The sequence below is a fragment of the Patiria miniata genome, unplaced genomic scaffold, assembly GCF_015706575.1.
Source record: "Patiria miniata isolate m_02_andy unplaced genomic scaffold, ASM1570657v1 HiC_scaffold_29, whole genome shotgun sequence".
NCBI classification, from domain to species: domain Eukaryota; kingdom Metazoa; phylum Echinodermata; class Asteroidea; order Valvatida; family Asterinidae; genus Patiria; species Patiria miniata.
In genome coordinates, this window is record NW_024037068.1 from 26119155 (window position 1) to 26137710 (window position 18556).

Genomic DNA, 18556 nt, shown 5'->3' on the forward strand with positions numbered 1-18556 from the left:
CGTCGTTAATTGTGCATATGCCATTCATAAGATGGAATTGCGCTGGGGTGTTGTAAATTCAATATTAGGTTTTGCCCGAAGCATACAATTTTTCCCGACCAAGGCCTTGTCTCCGCTTCACCTTATTTTAAGGTCCCTGATTTTGTGGGTTCCGGCAAAATATAAATTGATGTCTTGCTACAGAGACATTATACTGTATGATTTTGAAACAAAGATGAAAGTTTTACATTTGGTTTTGACATGAAAGGCAAATCAAATGTTTCAAAGATAACAGACAAAGCTGAGGACGGGGACCAAGCCTGTGAGAGAGCCCCCCCCCCCCCCCCCTCCCCCTCAATAGCGCCAGCCCCGGCACGTTTAGACTTGTTACCGGTCTAGTAGGATGGATTCCCGGCGCTTGACTATACCATTAACACAGGTAAAGGTTTGGTAACCAGTCGTCTTCAAAGGCAATGAGATGCCTCAGTTGCTATGACGACGTGAACGGTATAAGTAAGTGCCTAAGTAAGCCATTCTTGTAGCAAACATTTTTTGTATATACATTTATAGATAAACATATCACTCATGGTGGCATATTACACCCAACCATTTAAACCATTGGGAACAATAATTGTTGGGAATTATAGTTAAAAGTAATGTAAGAAACTGTTCTAGATATAGGAGAATTAACTTAGTTATATATATATATTATTTCAACTGGGTGGCCCATTCAGTGGAATCCACTGGTCTCCCATGGGGCCCAGTATACATAAAAGACAATAAACATAACAAACAATCAACATTAAAAATACACAGTCACATCAAATCACATTAATTTTAAAAGTCATCAAGCATGAGAAAATATGACCCTCCCAAAGCTAATTACCAGAAGCATTAATTTATATGTGAAATACCCACACATATGCATATAAAAATGTAATGAAAAGATAAAACTGATGACACATTTTGTATAAAAAGACAGACATCTTAAAAAAAAAGATCAACTTATACATGTATGCACAAACCAATGTTGTGGAGGATAAAAACTAACACCACATGATGCATAAAGAGACCGACCTTATACAGCAGACATGAGGCTCTGCTATACCTACGATGTGGTGTTGGCATTAGTCTTGGTTTTAAAAAAGATAGTGATCAGTTGTGCAACGAAAGACCAGAGCACCCAGTGTTGTAGTCGAGTACTTTTTTCCGAGTACCGAGTACTTCCTAGTACTTAGGTTGCTGAATACGAGTACGAGTACTTGTACCTCCGAGTACAAGAACGGGTCTCCGAGTACGAGTACTTGTACTTCCGAGTACCAGTATGAGTACTTGTACTTCCGAGTACGAGTATATGCATTTCCGAATACGGCCATACGGCAAATGGTTCATTGTGCATAATTGGCCCAGGCCCAGTCATCAGACCGATATATAGACCAACTCACGGCTAGCTGTTAAATGTATTTTTCCGGACTGTACTTGCACAGAGGCAAATCAGGAAATCTCGATTTCTCCACAAGCCAATCAACCATTTCAAACTGAAAGTATCGAAAAAATAAGGCCATGGTAGGTGAATTAAGCTATAACATCCCCCCCCCCCCCCCCGAGTACTACTATTCGAGTACGAGTACATTTTGACATGTCGAGTACGAGTACTTTGCTGCCCGAGTACAGTACCGTCATTTCGAGTACGAGTACTTTGACATTCGAGTACGAGTACGAGTACTCCAGAAAAAGTACTCGAGTAGTACTCGAGTACGAGTACTGAGTACGAGTACTACAACACTGGGAACACTGCACTTTTGTTTCTTCCAGAGCCTTTACAACCTGTTTTCCTTAATAGCTCACCCTCCTACCACGTTGGCGTATTCAGGATGGTAAAAACCATTAGCCGAGTCCTGGTGCAGGAAGACAAACTCGCCAAGATTTAGCCATTTGATTGTGTCGGGCCAGTATTACAACCAGAGAGTACACTTTGTACAAGAAAAACTGCAGCGGGAATCATAATACGTGCACTTGTGCCCACAGCATGTGTACATGTAAGAAATGGTTACAAGTTTGTTGTAGACAAATTCACGCACGTCATCACTGTATACTCACGAAATCCCCTTCAACAATGGAAAAACCATTGTGCATGCCATTGAACTGCCCTGTGCCAGATTATCTGAATTGCTAGCACAATGCTGTTGCCAGTGAAGGGGCCTTCGTGATAGAATTGTAAGCGTGCTCAGATTGTCCATCACCTGTTCTAGCTGTAACCACTGTCTTTCTCTGTAAGTATGCATCTTCAGTGTTTCAGATCTTTTCATCAGGAGAATCAGGAATCGTCACTTCGTAGTCAAATTCTTGGTAGTCTGACAGAGTTATGTAATCCTGGCAAGAAAGAAAAAACCATGATTCAACGTACATGTAAGAGTTTGCACCGAGATTCATCTCGTCGTCATAGCATTAAAGAAATCCTGCATAACAAAGTGAATTCGGCTCACTGTCAGACTGTATTTGGTAGGTTGCCCTGGAAAAAGCAAAACTGTTGAAATACAGTTTGTGAGATTTAAATATATTTATCGAAATTATCGGTAAATAAAAGGTATTGCTTTTGCAATCATTTTTCGATTTCTTTTCTGTAAAATTGGTTAGGATCAGTGCGTGATCTTTAATTTGGATAATCGGAGACATTCCTTGGAGCAAATGGCCACAAAAGGCCAATGAAGCCTTGTGCACTGCAGGGTCCAAGAAATCATCAAGATTCTGCCGAACTGGCACCCTGCCCTGCACCAACCTCAATGCTTTCAATGGCTTACTATATTGGGAACCAGTAATGTGGCTGGTCCCATATAATTATGTAGGAGGCACTTGAGGCACTAATTAGGTTTCGTCAAAGTTTCACAGAATACAATTTTTTTTTTGCCTCAAAATTGTGAGGGGAGACCCACGGGGACATGGGTCTTGATGGAGTGATGGTGGCATGGTCCTTTCAGGCGCTTAGTTGTAGAACTGTCACTTCTTGTAATCACATACTTACATGCGCTCCCTCCAGCAGTTTCTCAAGTTTCTGACCGATCTCAGTGAAAGATGGTCGTGCTGTGGGCTCCTCCTCCCAACAAGCCAGCATCATTTGGTAGCTGTGTGAATATAAATAAAGAAAATCAGACATGTAACCTATTGGTTTTTCAAGTTAGTTCTATCGGTACACGTTATGAAAAAAGGCATAGTTGTTACCAAAGTCTCATACATGTACCTTGTCGAATGTTTGAATGTGTAACCATTCCTAGGTAGGTATCGTAATATGCACATTGTTTTAGGTTGACTTCTGAACATTTTTCTTTTGAAGGTCTGAACAGTAAACCCGTGGATCTTTAAGTGTAAAGCCCAAAATGTTACACATTGTTTAAGGTCGAAATCCATTTTACAAAAACAAAAACAAGAAAATCAAGGAGCCTTTGCATCTAAGGCACGGTTCACCTAATATTGCTGTTCATTTTTTAACCGGGGTGGGGTTTAAGCCAGCAAGCTTGGGATCCCAGTAGCGACGCTATACCGAGCGACAAATCCTATGTTTGCAGGAACCCATTCTGTCAATCTCATCAAGGGGTGTGTTTGCATATAAGGACCATCTAAAGTTCCAACTGCATTATGTAAATGATATTTAATGTGTAACTAATGAAGTGATTTTACATGTATATATCTTACAGTTCATCTTGGCAATGTTCTGGTCTCGGCATGCGGTATCCTTCCTGCAGCTCGCTAATCATTGTCTTGAAGCTCATGGTGGGATAAGGACGAGCACCTGCAACGAAACATTATCACAGAATCTGAGACATTTGATTCAGTTTGACATGCTCCAATGATGAATCTGAGACACTTTAAACCAAATTTGTTTCTTCTCAACGGCAACTCATTGTTAAAATTTTAGATGTTTTTCAAGCGATGAAAGAGGGTTTGTCGAGGCGTTGCAGTCAATGAATAAAAAGGCTTAGGACCTGAAACAAACAAACAAATCAATATTTACAATATTTATTTATTTGTTTATTTGTATTGCTTATTTCAACTGGGTTGCCCATTGAGTGTAATCCACAAGTCTGCCATGGGTCCCAGCAGACATAAAGATAATAAACATAAGTAAAGATCAACATTCAAAATGCACAATTACATAAAGTCACATTAATTTTAAAGAAAATATTGAGTGATGACGTTATTTAGAGAACTTCCTGTTACAAGTTTGGATTTTCCCCCATATTTTATTTACATTGGTTGCGAATGTGTTACTTGTTCTTGTTCCATCTAAGAGCATGAAACTCAAATGAAGTAAGGGAAAGTGGTATTACTCTGCTCATCCATTATAAAGGAAAGTTCTGTGTAATAATGCTAATAGATTGTCGTGAATATTTAAAAACTTTAAAACTCACCAAGAGTAACAATCTCCCATAGAAGTATGCCATAAGACCATAGGTCACTCTCTGTTGTGTACACGTCATCAACAACCGATTCCAGGGCCATCCAACGAATTGGTAACCGAGCCTTGAAAAGGAGACAACATAATTTAAATTTAAAGTCCTTCTTTGTTACACTTACGACATTACATCATGTTGGATTCCAATTTACTTTTCAGTTACTCGATTTGGTTTTATCTTCGCGTGCGCACATCAAGATTTGGCAATTCAAGATTTATCTATACAGTCCTTAAAAAAAATGAGAAGTATATAATTTCATGTCCTTCTTGATCACTTGAAAATTTATTTCGTGAAGTGTAAAAAAGTTAAAGGACTCTGGTACTTTGACCCTTGCAGAAAAACTAAAAGTCTGGAGATTGGTATATCAGAGTTCCATACCTCGGACTTCCGTTGGTACACTCTCATGTTCTTGACGTCACGAGCGAGTCCGAAATCAGACACCTTACAGATCATGTTCTCACCCACCAGGACATTACGGGCGGCCAAATCTCTGTGAATGCACTGTGTATAAAAAGACAGGATATCGTCAGTTCGTTGGGGAGTTAAGTTGGTGTGGTGCTTTCATCTACTTCGTGTTACCCGGGTACGAATTCCGCCCATACCCACATATGGATAGGGTTTGAAGTCACTGATTTTGTGGCTTTCCCTAGGATTTTCCTCTCACCTTTGCAACACAAGAAGTGTTTTCATTGTTCCCTCACTGTTTCTGAACTTTGAATGATTGTTTGTTTCATAACCAGAAAGAGCTGAAATAATAACATTGATTAAATACAATAGTTAGATTGGCACAATAATTGTTGATCATCATCACCTACTAGGCACGGATCTGGGAGGGGGGAATCCCCCAGCACTGCTCTGACACCTAAAAAATAGACTGGTAATATTGTCTGTCTGTGCACAAAATACGTACAGAGCCAGCTTTGTTGGGGGTATTTGTAGTACTGTGTAATATAGTGCAACTAATCTTCGGATTTGAACAGGGCCCTCATTGAAAATGTGTAAAAATTTCACATTTTTTTGCTGCTGAACCCCCCCCCCCCCCCGAAAAATTCCTGGATTCGTCCTTGCCTAGTTAAATTTAGTTTTCAGTTTATCACTTATTGCATTTGTTAGAGTCGCAGTTAACCCATCACAAGTCATCACAAGTACATCGCAAGTCATCGCAAGTTGACGCAAGTCATTCAGTCCCGAGTCAAATCATACGTTACTCAAGTGAAGATTTGGCTAAGATATTCCTTGTCAGTGTCCATCCCTGTCACTCGTGACTTTACTTGCGAATTACTTCTGATTTCGAATTTATTGCATAATGATCAGCCTTGAAGTCTACGTAAATCCAGACAGCGGTCGCAAACTGATGTAGATATAGTACATAGATATTAGCTACTAACCTGCTGTGAAGCCAGAAATGCCATTCCATCAGCAACGTCTGTAGCGAACTTGATGAGGTCCTTAGACGTCAGAGATTTGCTTCTACCGTGCAGGTTGCTATACACCTGCAACTTGCCTTTGCCTCGACTACTCGTCAAGAGTTCCTTGAGTTGACCTTTGGACATGTACTCCATGATGATATAAATTGGATCTGATCAAAAAAGCAGAATTGTTAAAAACATTTGAGAACAGAAAATCTCTGACAGAATACTCAGAATGTTCCTATCGTTAAGAATCATGGAGCATGAACGTCTCGTGAAATCATGTTCACTGTTTGTATGGATGTATTGCCAAATAACTGAATAGCATGCTAATTGTCTCCTTTTCTGTGGCTAGTGCATTTTTAACGAAGCAAATTGTACTTTCCCTGAATCAGTTGTCAAGAAAGCCCCTATATTTAAGTTTTGGTTTAAGGTAATATTTTGAAGCCTGCAATCATGATTTCTAATGAAGTGACGGTAAAAAAAGGGTCTTTAAATTTAATACAAGTGTTAATGATCTACCTCTGTCAATGCAGAATCCGAGGAGTTTGACGACATTAGAGTGACTCGGAAGCTTTTTCATGAAGTCCAATTCCCGGAGCAGATCGCCTCTCTCCGTGATATCTGCATCGTCTGCTCATGAAATAGCCGTCAGAAACAATTGTGAATAATGCATCTTAAAGAACAGTATATGTCAGAAATTATGTAGCCTTACTTGGTGTTAACCCCTCAATTAGAAAATTCAAATACGTGGAATAACAATGATGAATTATCATATCAAAACAAAGAAGTATTTAGCTATTTAGCAATGTTGTTAATTCAAATGTAATTAACCAACTTTTCTTTGTATTGTATTTTATTTTTAATCGATGTAATCAATTACCTCTTAGAGTTTTGACAGCCACTTGCGTTACAGTTCCCTGCTGGACGATACCATTGGCATTCCCAAGTAAAACCTTCCCGAAGGCGCCTTGTCCAAGTTCACGAACGATCGTCAGCTTTTCTCGTGAGAACTCTGCGAGAGTTTCAGAAATGCTGGCGTAGGTCGACGCAGCTGGGTTGGGGCTCCCGCCTACGGCCAGGATCTGTAGGGGTACGTCTGCGGAAAAATTGCAATGAAGAAAGAAAGTTCCATGAATAGGACCAGGAGAGACCCATCACCACAAACTTTGGGGATCAAATGTTCAGCTCGTTTGTGTTTTGGTTTCATTGAGAGTAATGGGAAACATAACAGCTATTTGCGGTCGTTCACACCTGCATAGTGTTAAGCAATATAGCGACAGTTTTAAAACAAAAATATTTCCCTTCTTTTTTTCCATTCACAAACTGTGGAAAAACACTAGTCCAAACATGATCTATTCAGCATCTTACCCAAGTCTTGGTATTCCTCTGCTTCATTGATGACCGGTCGTTTGTCTTCTGGCTTGAATTTCCTGGGGAAATAGGTTGATAATGATTCCATATTAATTTAAAGCCAATATTAAAATCTTTCGTGATATTGCTACATCTTGCTTACACATTGTGTACAAGTGCGACTATACTTACGGTATTGAAATACGTTTCTTGGTTTCTGCAATAAAGAAAACCAAATATTTAATTTCACTTCGAAATTAGGACAAAAAGTAGTGGCATATATGAAGGAGTGCTATTCATACCTGCTTTGTATAGAACCACATGAAAACTAGTTTGTTAGTGATTGTCATAAGACTGAATGAAACAGCTACAGGAATAAGGATACTCTGAACTAGGATGACCTTTTCTACATTGGTCTCTGACATTTCTGTGACAGAACAACAACTGTCTTGTGCCGGAGTCCTTCAAGGATTTAAAATGTTCCAAAGTCGGTGACGAAACCGAGGATAAGAAAACCTCCAATTTAATTACCTGGTTGTGGTCCTCTTCTTTTGACGTACATGATTACCACAACATTCAGTGCAATGCTGATTAATACCATGACGGCCAGAATTGCAATGCCTGCGATCAATCCTGCATTACTCGACTGTCCTGCAACTATGTGAGCACAAAAAAGTGCAAACAAAAATAGGGAAAAAATAGTGAAATTCCGTGTTATTTGTCATTGTGGAATTTTTTGTCTGACGGGTAATTTACCTTATCTCTTACCTAATCATCTGTAAAAAATAATTTAAATTAATTAATTAAAATAAAAAAATATCAATTAATTGAAATGTTTACTTGTTTATTATTTTTTATTTTCATGGAGACATGAAGTGTGTTTTAGGGGAGGTAGAGTCAGGTGACTTCCAATTGATTTTGGACCGAAAAATTAACGCTTTGCGCATTGTGTTTTGCCGTTCAAGTCTAGTAAAGTAATCTGTCTGACATCCACACTAAAGATGATCCATAGCAGCCAAAGTTCGTTTCAATTGATTCACAACTGCAACTCACTAGGAGTCTCTTCATACATCTGGTCTACAATGTTAGGCTAGATTTAGCCGATCAAGGCTTCATCCTACATGATAACACTACCCGACTATCTTCGCAAGCCAATATCAGCCCAAATCAGTCAGTTAGTGAGTCGGTCAGTGAGTCATTCCATCAGTCAGGTGCAAAGACAATAGACTGCCCTCTCTGGGACCAGCACAAAGACCAATGACATCAAACCGGTTTGACTGACCGGTTATTTCAGTAGTCGCCTGACTACACAAGTCGCCATGGCAGTATCTAGACCGGTTTGACTGATCTCAAACCGGTTTGACTGACCGGTTATTGCAGTAGTCGCCTGACTAAGTCTCCATAGCAATATCTAGACCGGTTATTGCAGTAGTCGCCTGACTGCACAAGTCTCCAGTGGCGTAGCCACCGGCGGGGGGGGGGGGGGCGTGGGGGGCGACCGCCCCCACATGAAACCTTGTCGCCCTTCCCCCCAGTCGCCCCCCCCCCCCACTGAGATTTTGAGTTTCTAAAAAAATTATCACCTCGAAAACGATGTTCAAATAATTATCTTTTGCCAAGAAAATATTAGTTAAAGCATGGAGGAAAGTCGTAAGAAATTGCTTCAAATCACACCACAAAACATCTAGAATTCAAGCGGGCCCCGAACCCCACGCCGTAAGGGCTTCGCGCTTGCATCAGTTATGATCAAGGTATGTCCCCCCCCCCCCCACTTTTGAGAAGCGATTGACGCCCCTGCTTGACGCCCCCCCATGAAATGTTCCAGCCCCCCCAGCGCCCCCCCCACTGAAAAAAATCCTGGCTACGCCACTGCAAGTCTCCATAGCTGTATCTAGACCAGTTTGACTGATCTCAAACCGGTTTGACTGACCTGTTATTGCGGTAGTCGCCTGACTACACAAGTCTCCATAGCAGTATCTAGACCGGTTTGACTGATCTCAAACCGGTTTGACTGACCTGTTATTGCGGTAGTCGCCTGACTACACAAGTCTCCATAGCAGTATCTAGACCGGCTTGACTGATCTCAAACCGGTTTGACTGACCTGTAATCGCAGGAGTCGCCTGACTATACAAGTCTCCATAGCAGTATCTAGACCGGTTTGACTGATCTCAAACCGGTTTGACTGACTTGTTACTGCAGAAGTCGCCTGACTACACAAGTCTCCATAGCAGTATCTAGAACGGTTGGACTGATCTCAAACCGGTTTGACTGACTTGTTACTGCAGAAGTCGCCTCACTACACAAGTCTCCATAGCAGTATCTAGACCGGTTTGTCCGATCTCAAACCGGTTTGACTGACCTGTTATTGCGGTAGTCGCCTGACTACACAATTAAGTCTCCATAGCAGTATCTAGACCGGTTTGACTGATCTCAAACCGGTTTGACTGACCTGTAATTGCAGGAGTCGCCTGACTACACAAGTCTCCATAGCAGTATCTAGACCGGTTTGACTGATCTCAAACCGGTTTGACTGACCTGTTATTGCAGTAGTCGCCTGACTACACAAGTCTCCATAGCAGTATCTAGATCGAGCCTCACGTAGAGCCAAGTCTGTGTTTGTCTCAAGACACTCGCCATAGTCAAACCAATCATCTTGATTGGTTAGACGTGCTTCAAGCCGCAAACACGACAGGGTGTCGCCATCTTGAGGAATGCCACCAACTGAGATGATTCCAGTCTCTTGATTTGTGGTCACAGAGATATCTAAAAACAAATACAAACACAGACCCCGGAAATAATTCTGAACGGAACAAAATATATATAAAAAAAAAAAGGTGTTTGCTGACAGGGTGTATTTGATCGATTTGCCTATTTCTACCAAGTTTTGGTTATCGTATTATGCAAATCAGATGTAAACAAAAATAAAACAGATTGTTTGAACAGATTGATTGATATGTCAGCAATGACAAGTCTCATTTGAAAAAAACAAGAAACAAATAGGCTGAATCACTCACCTAACTTTTCTGGCGTATCAGCTGTGTGCAAATTGAACGAGAAAAAAGGAAAACTGTGTTCAATACGGGATTTAGATAGCACGACAAAACTTACCTGTAGTGATCCACGAAATGAGACTTATCAGAAACTACACTGTGAAATGGCAATATAGCTCTAATTTTACCTTTGCTAAGATATTTTGTTGAATTAACAATAAATATGGTGTGAGAGAAACATAAGGCTGAACTTACGTAGAGTTGTCGCAGTCCTTCTGACGTTTTGGCTCACGCCATTAGCATTCTCAGCATATACCTCGATCTCATACTTGGTGTACGGACTCAAACTCTCAATCACGTGCATCACGACGCCATCGGCGATTCTCACCCGAGTGCTGGGATCAAACCCTGTCGTTGTGTCAACTTCCCGGATGTTGACATAAAACCACTGAGGTTCGCCGACGTCGATGCCAGGACGCCATGTTATCGTGACAGATGTCGCTGTGACTGTACCCTGATCGACGGACACATCTTGCGGTGGCAGCGGTGTGACTATGGCACAGATGACAAACAAAATAAAGGACCTAGCGTTTTACATATTCTGTTTGAAATAGTCCTTAAAAAAGGCAAAATATACCTGTTCCGAAGTTGAATGAAAAGTGGGGTACCCACAGTCATAGCAATTGGTACAACGATACCACTTGTATTGTACTGATTATGCAGTTGTCCAATACACAAATGATGAAACTTTATGACTGCAATGATAAGAATTATTTCATGAGGTGGTGACAGATGGAATTATGTTACATTACACGCGGCAAAGCCGAGTGTAATGGAGCACTCCATCTCTCACCGAATGAAATTATTTTTGCCCATTGCACGAATGCAAAACATTTATTATCTGTTTTATACAACAATTCTGTTTGATGTAACACCATTGTTATTTTTTTTTCTAACTGTTTTAATTTACCTTTGTCATTCAACACAACGGTCAGTGTGTCAACCATTCCTATTCCATTACCGCTGTTGCAAGTGTAAGACCCGTAGTCTCCAGTCCCAGTCACTGGATTGATGTGCAAGGTACTCCTGATGGTGAATCCAAACACATCATCCCCCTCATGAATGGTATCGACCTGAAATATCCTTCCAGGGTCGGTCTCATTATTTAACTCCACACCGTCTGGACGCGACCATGTCATTCGAGGGAGGGGATTACCCTTGCCTTCACATACAAGGGTAGCATCGTAACCATCTTTGGCCCCCACTGATGTGTCGACCTTATTTAGAATGCTCACTTCATCTTTGAATGTAAAGGAACAAAAGAACCATGTTGAAAACATTTTGTAAACAAAAAATAAGTGATATTCACAGCAGTAGGGTAAAAATAGGATTCTTCAAAATGGCGTAATCTTTGGTTTGTATATAACCAAATACACAAAGAATCTTACAGTGCACAATGACGTCAACAGAGCCTGAAAAGACAACAGGTGGTACACCATTGTTTCCGCGACACCTGTAGGACCCAGCCTGGTCCCTGCTGATGCTGCTTAGTGTCAGGGTGCTTGTTCCATCGCTGTAGACAGAGGTTAGGGAGTCAGGAGACCCGATCTTCTCCCACGTGATGAAATCAGGGGGCTGAGGATTGGCCTCTGCGCTGCAGGACAGGACTAAGCTGCCGCCCACTACGATAGGACCGGTCGGCGTAACAGTTGGCAAAGAAAACTCCGGGCGGTCTACAATGAAAAATAACAAGGAAGACAAAGAACAATTCATTTTCCAAAACCTTACAGGTAAAAGCCATTAAACTAATTTGATTTGATGTAGGCCTACTGCAGAATTGACAGGTCAATAGTCGATGCATCAAGAAATTCGTATGCACTACATAATACAAGGTTTATGTTGTAACAACTACGGTATGTACATGTATGACAGAATCAACTCTATCGGCACCAAAAAATTTCCTAAGAAAATGCTTAAACTACTTCAACTCGTTTGAGGAAATGAAGAATATACATATTCAGCCTTTAGTGTCCCTCTGTACCCAAAGCGGGTGTCATTTAAAGCTCGCATTTTGGTTTTACACTCTAGAACCAATATATCAGATAAAAATCAGGTCATATCATTCGTTGAAAGCACACAATGACAATGGCGACTTACATTCAACATTCAAGGAGCATGAGTCGCACATATCCACAGTGCATAGCGACGTCTTTATAAGGCAGCATTGGTACACAGCTCTGTTGTCTGCCTTGGTCAGTGCCCCTGTTGTTAACCTGAGTGTTGTCTCTCGGCCATCGTAGTCTCCATCAGTAAATACTGGTTGGCTTGGGTTAGACTGGTCCACGTTGTTCTTGGACCAAACAAGTGAGGTTGCTGGGTTGCTGCTGCCTGAATTGCACGATAGTTGCACGATGCTACCTGATGCTGTACTTGATGGACAACTGACGCTTACTGCTTCAGCACAAACTGAAGAAAATGGGTTTGGGAAAGCAATGTTTATTGAGACCCTCACTCGGCTATTAGACATTAAAGTAACGGAGCTTTTTGCGTAAATACAAAAGATCGTACCCTATAACCAAACTAAATAGCCCACGACTGTGTCCATCATATATTATACTTTCAACAAGGCAACATATTTAGACTTACTTTTCTTTATGGGAGAACCTTTTTAAAAAGAATCAGTTTGAATTGGAATGCAAATTGAATGAGACAGGAACTAGTGAGGAATAGCCTATCGATTTTCAAAGTTGAAAAACTGCATATTTCTACATTAAAGTGACAGGGTTTCCTATTCAATGTTTTTTCCCATGAAGTAATCAACTGCCACTTACTATCATCCGTGTTTAGGCTGGTGCATAAAACTCGAACACATAGGCTTGCTAATATAAGTAAAGCACATCTTGAGATATCTGTGCTCCAATGGTTAGGGTGTTTGACTCGTGTGCCGTGGTACATGGGTTCAAATCCTGACAGGGAAATGGTGCTTGTGCTCTTCAGCAAGGCACTTTACCATTATTGTCCTTCGGATTGGACGTAAAGCCGTAGTCCCGTGTGTTGTGTATTAAATGCACATTAAAGAACCCAGTAACACTTATCGCTAAGGGGTTTGCCCCGGTGTTTCTGACAGTGGCTGCAATATGCACCGCCGCACCTTAACCCTTATAAGGTGCTACATAATGGGTCTCACATTTCTCATAAACTGCATTTACCTGTCTTTAAAAAAATAGACATAATTACCAGCGCCTTGAGTACCTTATTGTTGGTAGATACGTGCGCTATATAAGACTCCGGTATTATTATTATATCTCTTCTGTGAAGTGCTGTACTGAAAGAACAAGAGGTGGGAATGGCCGAGAACCATTCTCACCTGTTGTTCTAGTTCTTTTAAGACCAATACTTAAAAGAAGATATATTCCATGGTGTACCCTCAACCCATAACGTACATCCTTCACCGTGTACAGTCCCAATTCACATATGAAGAACTTCTTGCCCCTGCAGAAATGTGAAAGAAACCACACTTACATTGTACGTCGATGGGCAGCGTCCCTTCACTACTACGCGTTCCTGAATCTCTCTGTGCTACACACGTGATGATGTTTCCATTATCCTGTCTCCTTTGGGTGTAGTCCAGCATGCTGGTGAAGCTGTAGCGATCACCTGATGCTGACGAGCTCGTACTTGGACCTGGTGAGCCTCCATTGGACCAAACCAGAGTCCAGTCATCGGGATATCCCATGTCTGCTGTACACGTCAGTGTAGTTAGAGCATCTTCAGTCATTGGAGAACTTGGAGTGATCACAGGTGTGTCAGGGGGACCTGTTTGAATGAAAATAATGATCGTGTATACCAGATGTATGTGAAGACGTCAAGTGAATAGCACTTCGTAATCCTTTCAATAAACCTTTACTATAATCAGAATATCAGACTGGCATTCGAAAATTGCAATTAAGTTCAACCTTTAAAAAAGATGAGCGTTCCAAGCAATTTAAGGGATCGGATGCTACAGTCTTGTCAATAAAAAAAACTCAGTAAAGAATAACTTCCTGTCTGAAACCGAATTCAAAGGTTTGAAACGGGTTTAAGATACAGTTTAGCTTTGGTGGCATGATGCCCAAAACAGATTGTCATCCAATGTCTTCTTTGCCGGACAGTGTAGTAATGAAACTGTTATTGGGTGCTTTCCATTGGACACGGAAAACCAGGGTACTTTTGACCATTATGCCCCAGTCTTTTATAGACATTCACCAACATAAAAATGTCGACCCAACAACATTGGCATTCAATTGAAATTATTCAATCTAATGTCAATAAATGACAGATTAAGAATACACCTAAACATGGTATGGAATTTTTGTGAGTGTCACTGTCCGTTCCTTTGTCTTGAATGTGATAAACATTTTCTACTTTGAAGTGATTTTATCTATTAATTAGGACAATGGGAATCGATATGTCTACAATCGTCCTATTCTCTTCTTAAACCTTTTATTTGGGTGTGACCAAGATAGCTACATACCGTTGACATCCAGTGTAACTGCCACATTAGGGTACGGTCATCAGTATGTAAGCAATCGTCCAATTATTTCTGTGTACCAATTATTTGGGTGTTACTAAGTTGGCTACATACCGTTGATATCCAGTGTAATTGCCACATTAGGGTACGGTGGCTGCGACTCTGCAGTGTTTGCTGCACACTTCACCTCCTGTTTGTGATTGGTTCTGCTTGGAGTGAATGTCCAGGTACCTGTTGTGTCAAACAGCTCGTTGGTTACAGTTGTAGTCGGGGTTCCAACCCCGATGGACGGCATTACGTCATCAACGAACCACTGGATGGTAGCAGCTGGTCTGGTACCCTGCACCAAGCAACTGAAAGTGTGTGATGATCCCTGGTCAACAGTTACTGTCGCTCCTGGAGTCTTTTCACCATCAGAGTCTGACAGCTTCACTACACTGGGTGGCACTTAAAAAACAAAAACAAAAATGCAAACACAACTATAACCACCAGCATAAATAGTAAACTGGTTGAGAAACCCCACAAGCAAACAAATTCCAGTAGTTACTAAGAATATTTAAGACAAAAGATGCGATTTGACAAAAAATATATGCTCAGCAGCTTCACATTATGTCATGATAACAAAATAGGAACGACGTTTATAAAAATGGAAAAGGGTGCTTTCCAATAAACCCCAAAGTGGGTCGGAAATTACATAGAAACTAACATTTTTTATAGATACAGAATCTTTATAACATCACAGAAACATAATCTTCAAGATAGATCAATATTATGTTGAAAACGGAGGGAATGATCGGCAGTTCATGCTTTACCTTTCACTTGGAGGGTCACAGTGAGGTCAATCTCTGTGTTGGTCAGTCCATCTTGTCTATTGGTAGCACCACACGTCAGCTGAGCAGTAGCTGGTGTCCCTGCGATGTCTACAGTGATCATGTTGGTGCTGTCTGTCAACCTGCTATCACCACTATTAGGAGCATCTGTCTGAGATCCTAGTGGCTGGTCTGTAGTGATGCTTGTGGGTAGGGTCCAGGTGAAGTTGGCTGCTGGTTTGACGCCAGGTGTTGTGCAGGTGAATTGACGATTGGAACCAGCCACGATCGGAAAGGTATCCCCATCACTGTATGATGTACCATCGTAGGATACTGCAATTGTGCTCGGTGGAACTGTTTAAAAAGAGCATGAACAAAACCTAAATAGGGTTGCCGACAGCATGGATAGAACCGGTAAATTCAACATTGGATATTTTGCAATGCAGCCATTGTTTTAATAGGTTCATGCTAATTTTGCTCCAGAGAAATACATGTGTGTACGCATGAGTATAATTATATATGAATTAAGTGTTACAGAGTTCAATAACGAAAGGAAAGGGGCTGTAGGGACCCTTGTGGTTGATAGAGGACGAATGCAAGGTTGGTATCCATTGGCAAGTTGAACAGTTTCATATGATTATGAATTCTAAACATGCAGTCAATGTTGAGCAAATTATGCGTAGTGGGTCAATGTTAACTGTTCGAGGATAATTTCAATTTTCTGGAAACTCTATAACAGACTGACTTTGGTTAGGCCGAGAAAAAAAAATAGTTTCTCGTCCGGGGTTTTTGAAAAAAGGGAGGAAGCGGGGCTTTTTATTTTTTATTTTTTTCAAGATGACCGCCTTTTCATAATTTCCTGCAACCGTTGGTGTTCCACTGTTCAAAGACACTTTTAAAGATGAAAGACAAGTTGGACAAGAGAACTGAACATATTTACAGTGTCATTTAGAGTTGTATTGGTATTGGTATTTATTTTCCGATGAATTTGGAGACTTTTTCGTCGTTTTTCTACTACATTTTTTCAAAAATAAAAAATAATAAAAAAATCCAAAAAGGAAGCGGGCGGGGACGAGAACCTTTTTTGTTTTTTACTTCGCCTTATGATCATTAATCAGATTCTATATGTTTTCAGTTGTACAATTCAACTTTGTTTTATTTAACTATAGTTTTGACATTGTATAGTAAGCTGTAACTTGAAGTCACCCTCATCCACAGTAAGTCACAATTAACTTGGTCAATGCTATTAAAAATACTTTCAACAATGAAATAAACACAGAAGAAAATGAAATTCACAGAGCCAGATATGATACAAACCGCAACGCAAATTGTCATGGTGTTGATGATCACTCACGAACATCAACCATTGTGAAATGACACCTGCGATTTGACAAAGTACGACTCCTATTACATGTATTACGACTGTGCCTTCTCTTATTTAAGTTCATCCGATACAATACAGGTTTGGAGTTTACTTCTTGTCCGTCCATCCAACGAACCTACTGCATTCTTCACACTATTTGTAACGAAACACCAATACCTTCCCTCATCTGTGAGTGTAAAAGGCGCTATAGTTAATGGAAACTGGGGGTCTGTTACATCAAAAGTATAGTGACTGGGATCTCTGTTTATGTCACTTTTGTAGAGAGCGTGTATTGCGCAGTGATTGTATACGATCCACTTAGCGCATCCACGTTGAACCCAGTGATGATCCAACGGATTCTGTAGAATGTCGCAGGTGCGTCGCACCGCAGGGTGGTACTTGTTCCATTATCCACCCCCGCGGCGGGCCACTGATGGTCGATTGAGCACCAACTACACGTTGAGAAAGAAACAAAACAAGACTGGATATTTTTCACACATATAACATTTACATATATGAAATAATTTAGATTATAAAACATCATATGTATGTTAACTAAGTCATAAAAAAAGTTAATAAACATAAACAAAAAGTAAAACAAAAAGTACCAATAGCATTAAAAGTGTTTAAATAGTTTCCAAACAGTGAAGAATACAAACAGTCGTTTTTAATGTGATATTCGATTCCAGGCTGCTATAGAAATATTTCCACACTAACGAACCTGTCTCTCACTGCTTGTAAATCTCATTCATAGTTCTTACCGTACAGTTATCAACAGTGACCCGATAGCGAGGTAGGTCACTGAAGCGGAGGATGGGAACATTTTCATTGCCAATGTCATGGCAGCCAGCTCGCTCGCAAAATGTTGCAAAAAAAACATTTGCAAAGTTTACTGAGAATCATATTGGACACCCTGGCATATCACACAAATCAACAATTCCGGCTGGTATTTCAATTTCCGCTAAGTCCTTGATAACAAAAAACATAACATGACAATTGGGGGCCGGTATGAAAAGGCAACAAACAAACGCATTAATTGGTGTGAACTTCCTGGTTGATGTCCACTGTGAAAACTACTGGAATTTCCAAAAGAATATTGAAGAAACCTTTCACTTGTATTTATAAAAATCAATTTATGAATAGTTGCAACACAATAAACAAATAATTGATATCATCTATGAATGTATCATTCATTTTAATAGTTACAGCAGCAACTTCAGCTATACTACACATTTGGCGTTGGGCTATCAAATGATCATTTTACGACAAATAACCCGCAGTTGCTTTGTGTTCTTCACATGCAAATGAGCCAAACTAAAGAACACAAGTCCTGAGTTGAGAAAGTCAAATGTCAAGGAGGAAAGTGGGGAAACATCTTCACTGTTATCTTGAATGTCTTGGTTTAAAGCGGATTTTATAAATAAAACGTGAAATGACTTTAGATATTTATCCTCGGGATCGAATACAGAACAACACCATTCGTTATATTAACGCAATTTGTTTCTCACGAGAAACGTTCGTCGATTTTCTTTGTCAAAGAAAAATTTAAATTGATGACTGGAGGTTTATGGCAAAATATTGCCTCATCTCCCTCGAGGGGTTGAACCCAATTACAGCGTTGGAGTTCCACGTGTAATGTTTGACTTTCCACCAATGAACCGCAGCTACTTATGCGTTCAGCGTGTGACATA

At 40.5% G+C, this 18556-nt stretch overlaps 2 protein-coding genes across 3 annotated transcripts; both read right to left on the reverse strand.

Moving 5' to 3' along the window:
- Positions 1 to 1671: 1671 nt before the first annotated feature.
- On the reverse strand, positions 1672 to 15060 carry LOC119736028 (mast/stem cell growth factor receptor-related protein Kit-like). 2 transcript variants are annotated; one of them, XM_038210015.1, is made up of 19 exons: positions 14697 to 14728; positions 13706 to 13999; positions 12341 to 12649; positions 11632 to 11916; positions 11154 to 11483; positions 10439 to 10735; positions 10208 to 10228; positions 9729 to 9956; positions 7724 to 7849; positions 7385 to 7409; positions 7211 to 7272; positions 6723 to 6938; positions 6362 to 6472; positions 5819 to 6009; positions 4809 to 4931; positions 4386 to 4497; positions 3670 to 3766; positions 3002 to 3101; positions 1672 to 2352 (listed from the first exon to the last, which is right to left on the reverse strand). In XM_038210015.1, exons 2-19 carry the CDS (start codon positions 13959 to 13961, stop codon positions 2275 to 2277), a joined length of 2967 nt encoding a protein of 988 aa, XP_038065943.1. In that variant the 5' UTR covers positions 13962 to 13999; positions 14697 to 14728; the 3' UTR covers positions 1672 to 2274. The 2 variants fall into 2 exon arrangements, 1 of the variants encoding a protein (XP_038065943.1); XR_005272260.1 differs by lacking the exons at positions 1672 to 2352; positions 4386 to 4497; positions 4809 to 4931; positions 14697 to 14728 and adding an exon at positions 14808 to 15060 and having other exon boundaries at positions 3013 to 3101.
- Positions 15061 to 15494: 434 nt separating this feature from the next.
- LOC119735328 lies at positions 15495 to 17236 on the reverse strand. The gene is made up of 2 exons (XM_038209026.1): positions 17043 to 17236; positions 15495 to 15856 (listed from the first exon to the last, which is right to left on the reverse strand). The coding sequence occupies exons 1-2, from the start codon at positions 17050 to 17052 to the stop codon at positions 15495 to 15497; spliced, it is 372 nt and encodes a 123-aa protein (XP_038064954.1). The 5' UTR covers positions 17053 to 17236.
- Between the last annotated feature and the right edge of the window lie 1320 nt (positions 17237 to 18556).

Bases quoted from the DNA above. Each gene is read 5' to 3' on its own strand.
- LOC119736028 (XM_038210015.1), bottom strand. From the start codon at position 13,961: ATGACTGAAGATGCTCTAACTACACTGACGTGTACAGCAGACATGGGA. The intron at 11,484-11,631 runs GTAAGATTCTTT...TTACATTCAAAG, and splicing joins TGTTGACGTCATTGTGCACT to ATGAAGTGAGCATTCTAAAT. The intron at 3,102-3,669 runs GTAAGATATATA...ATATTCACACAG, and splicing joins GAACATTGCCAAGATGAACT to CTACCAAATGATGCTGGCTT.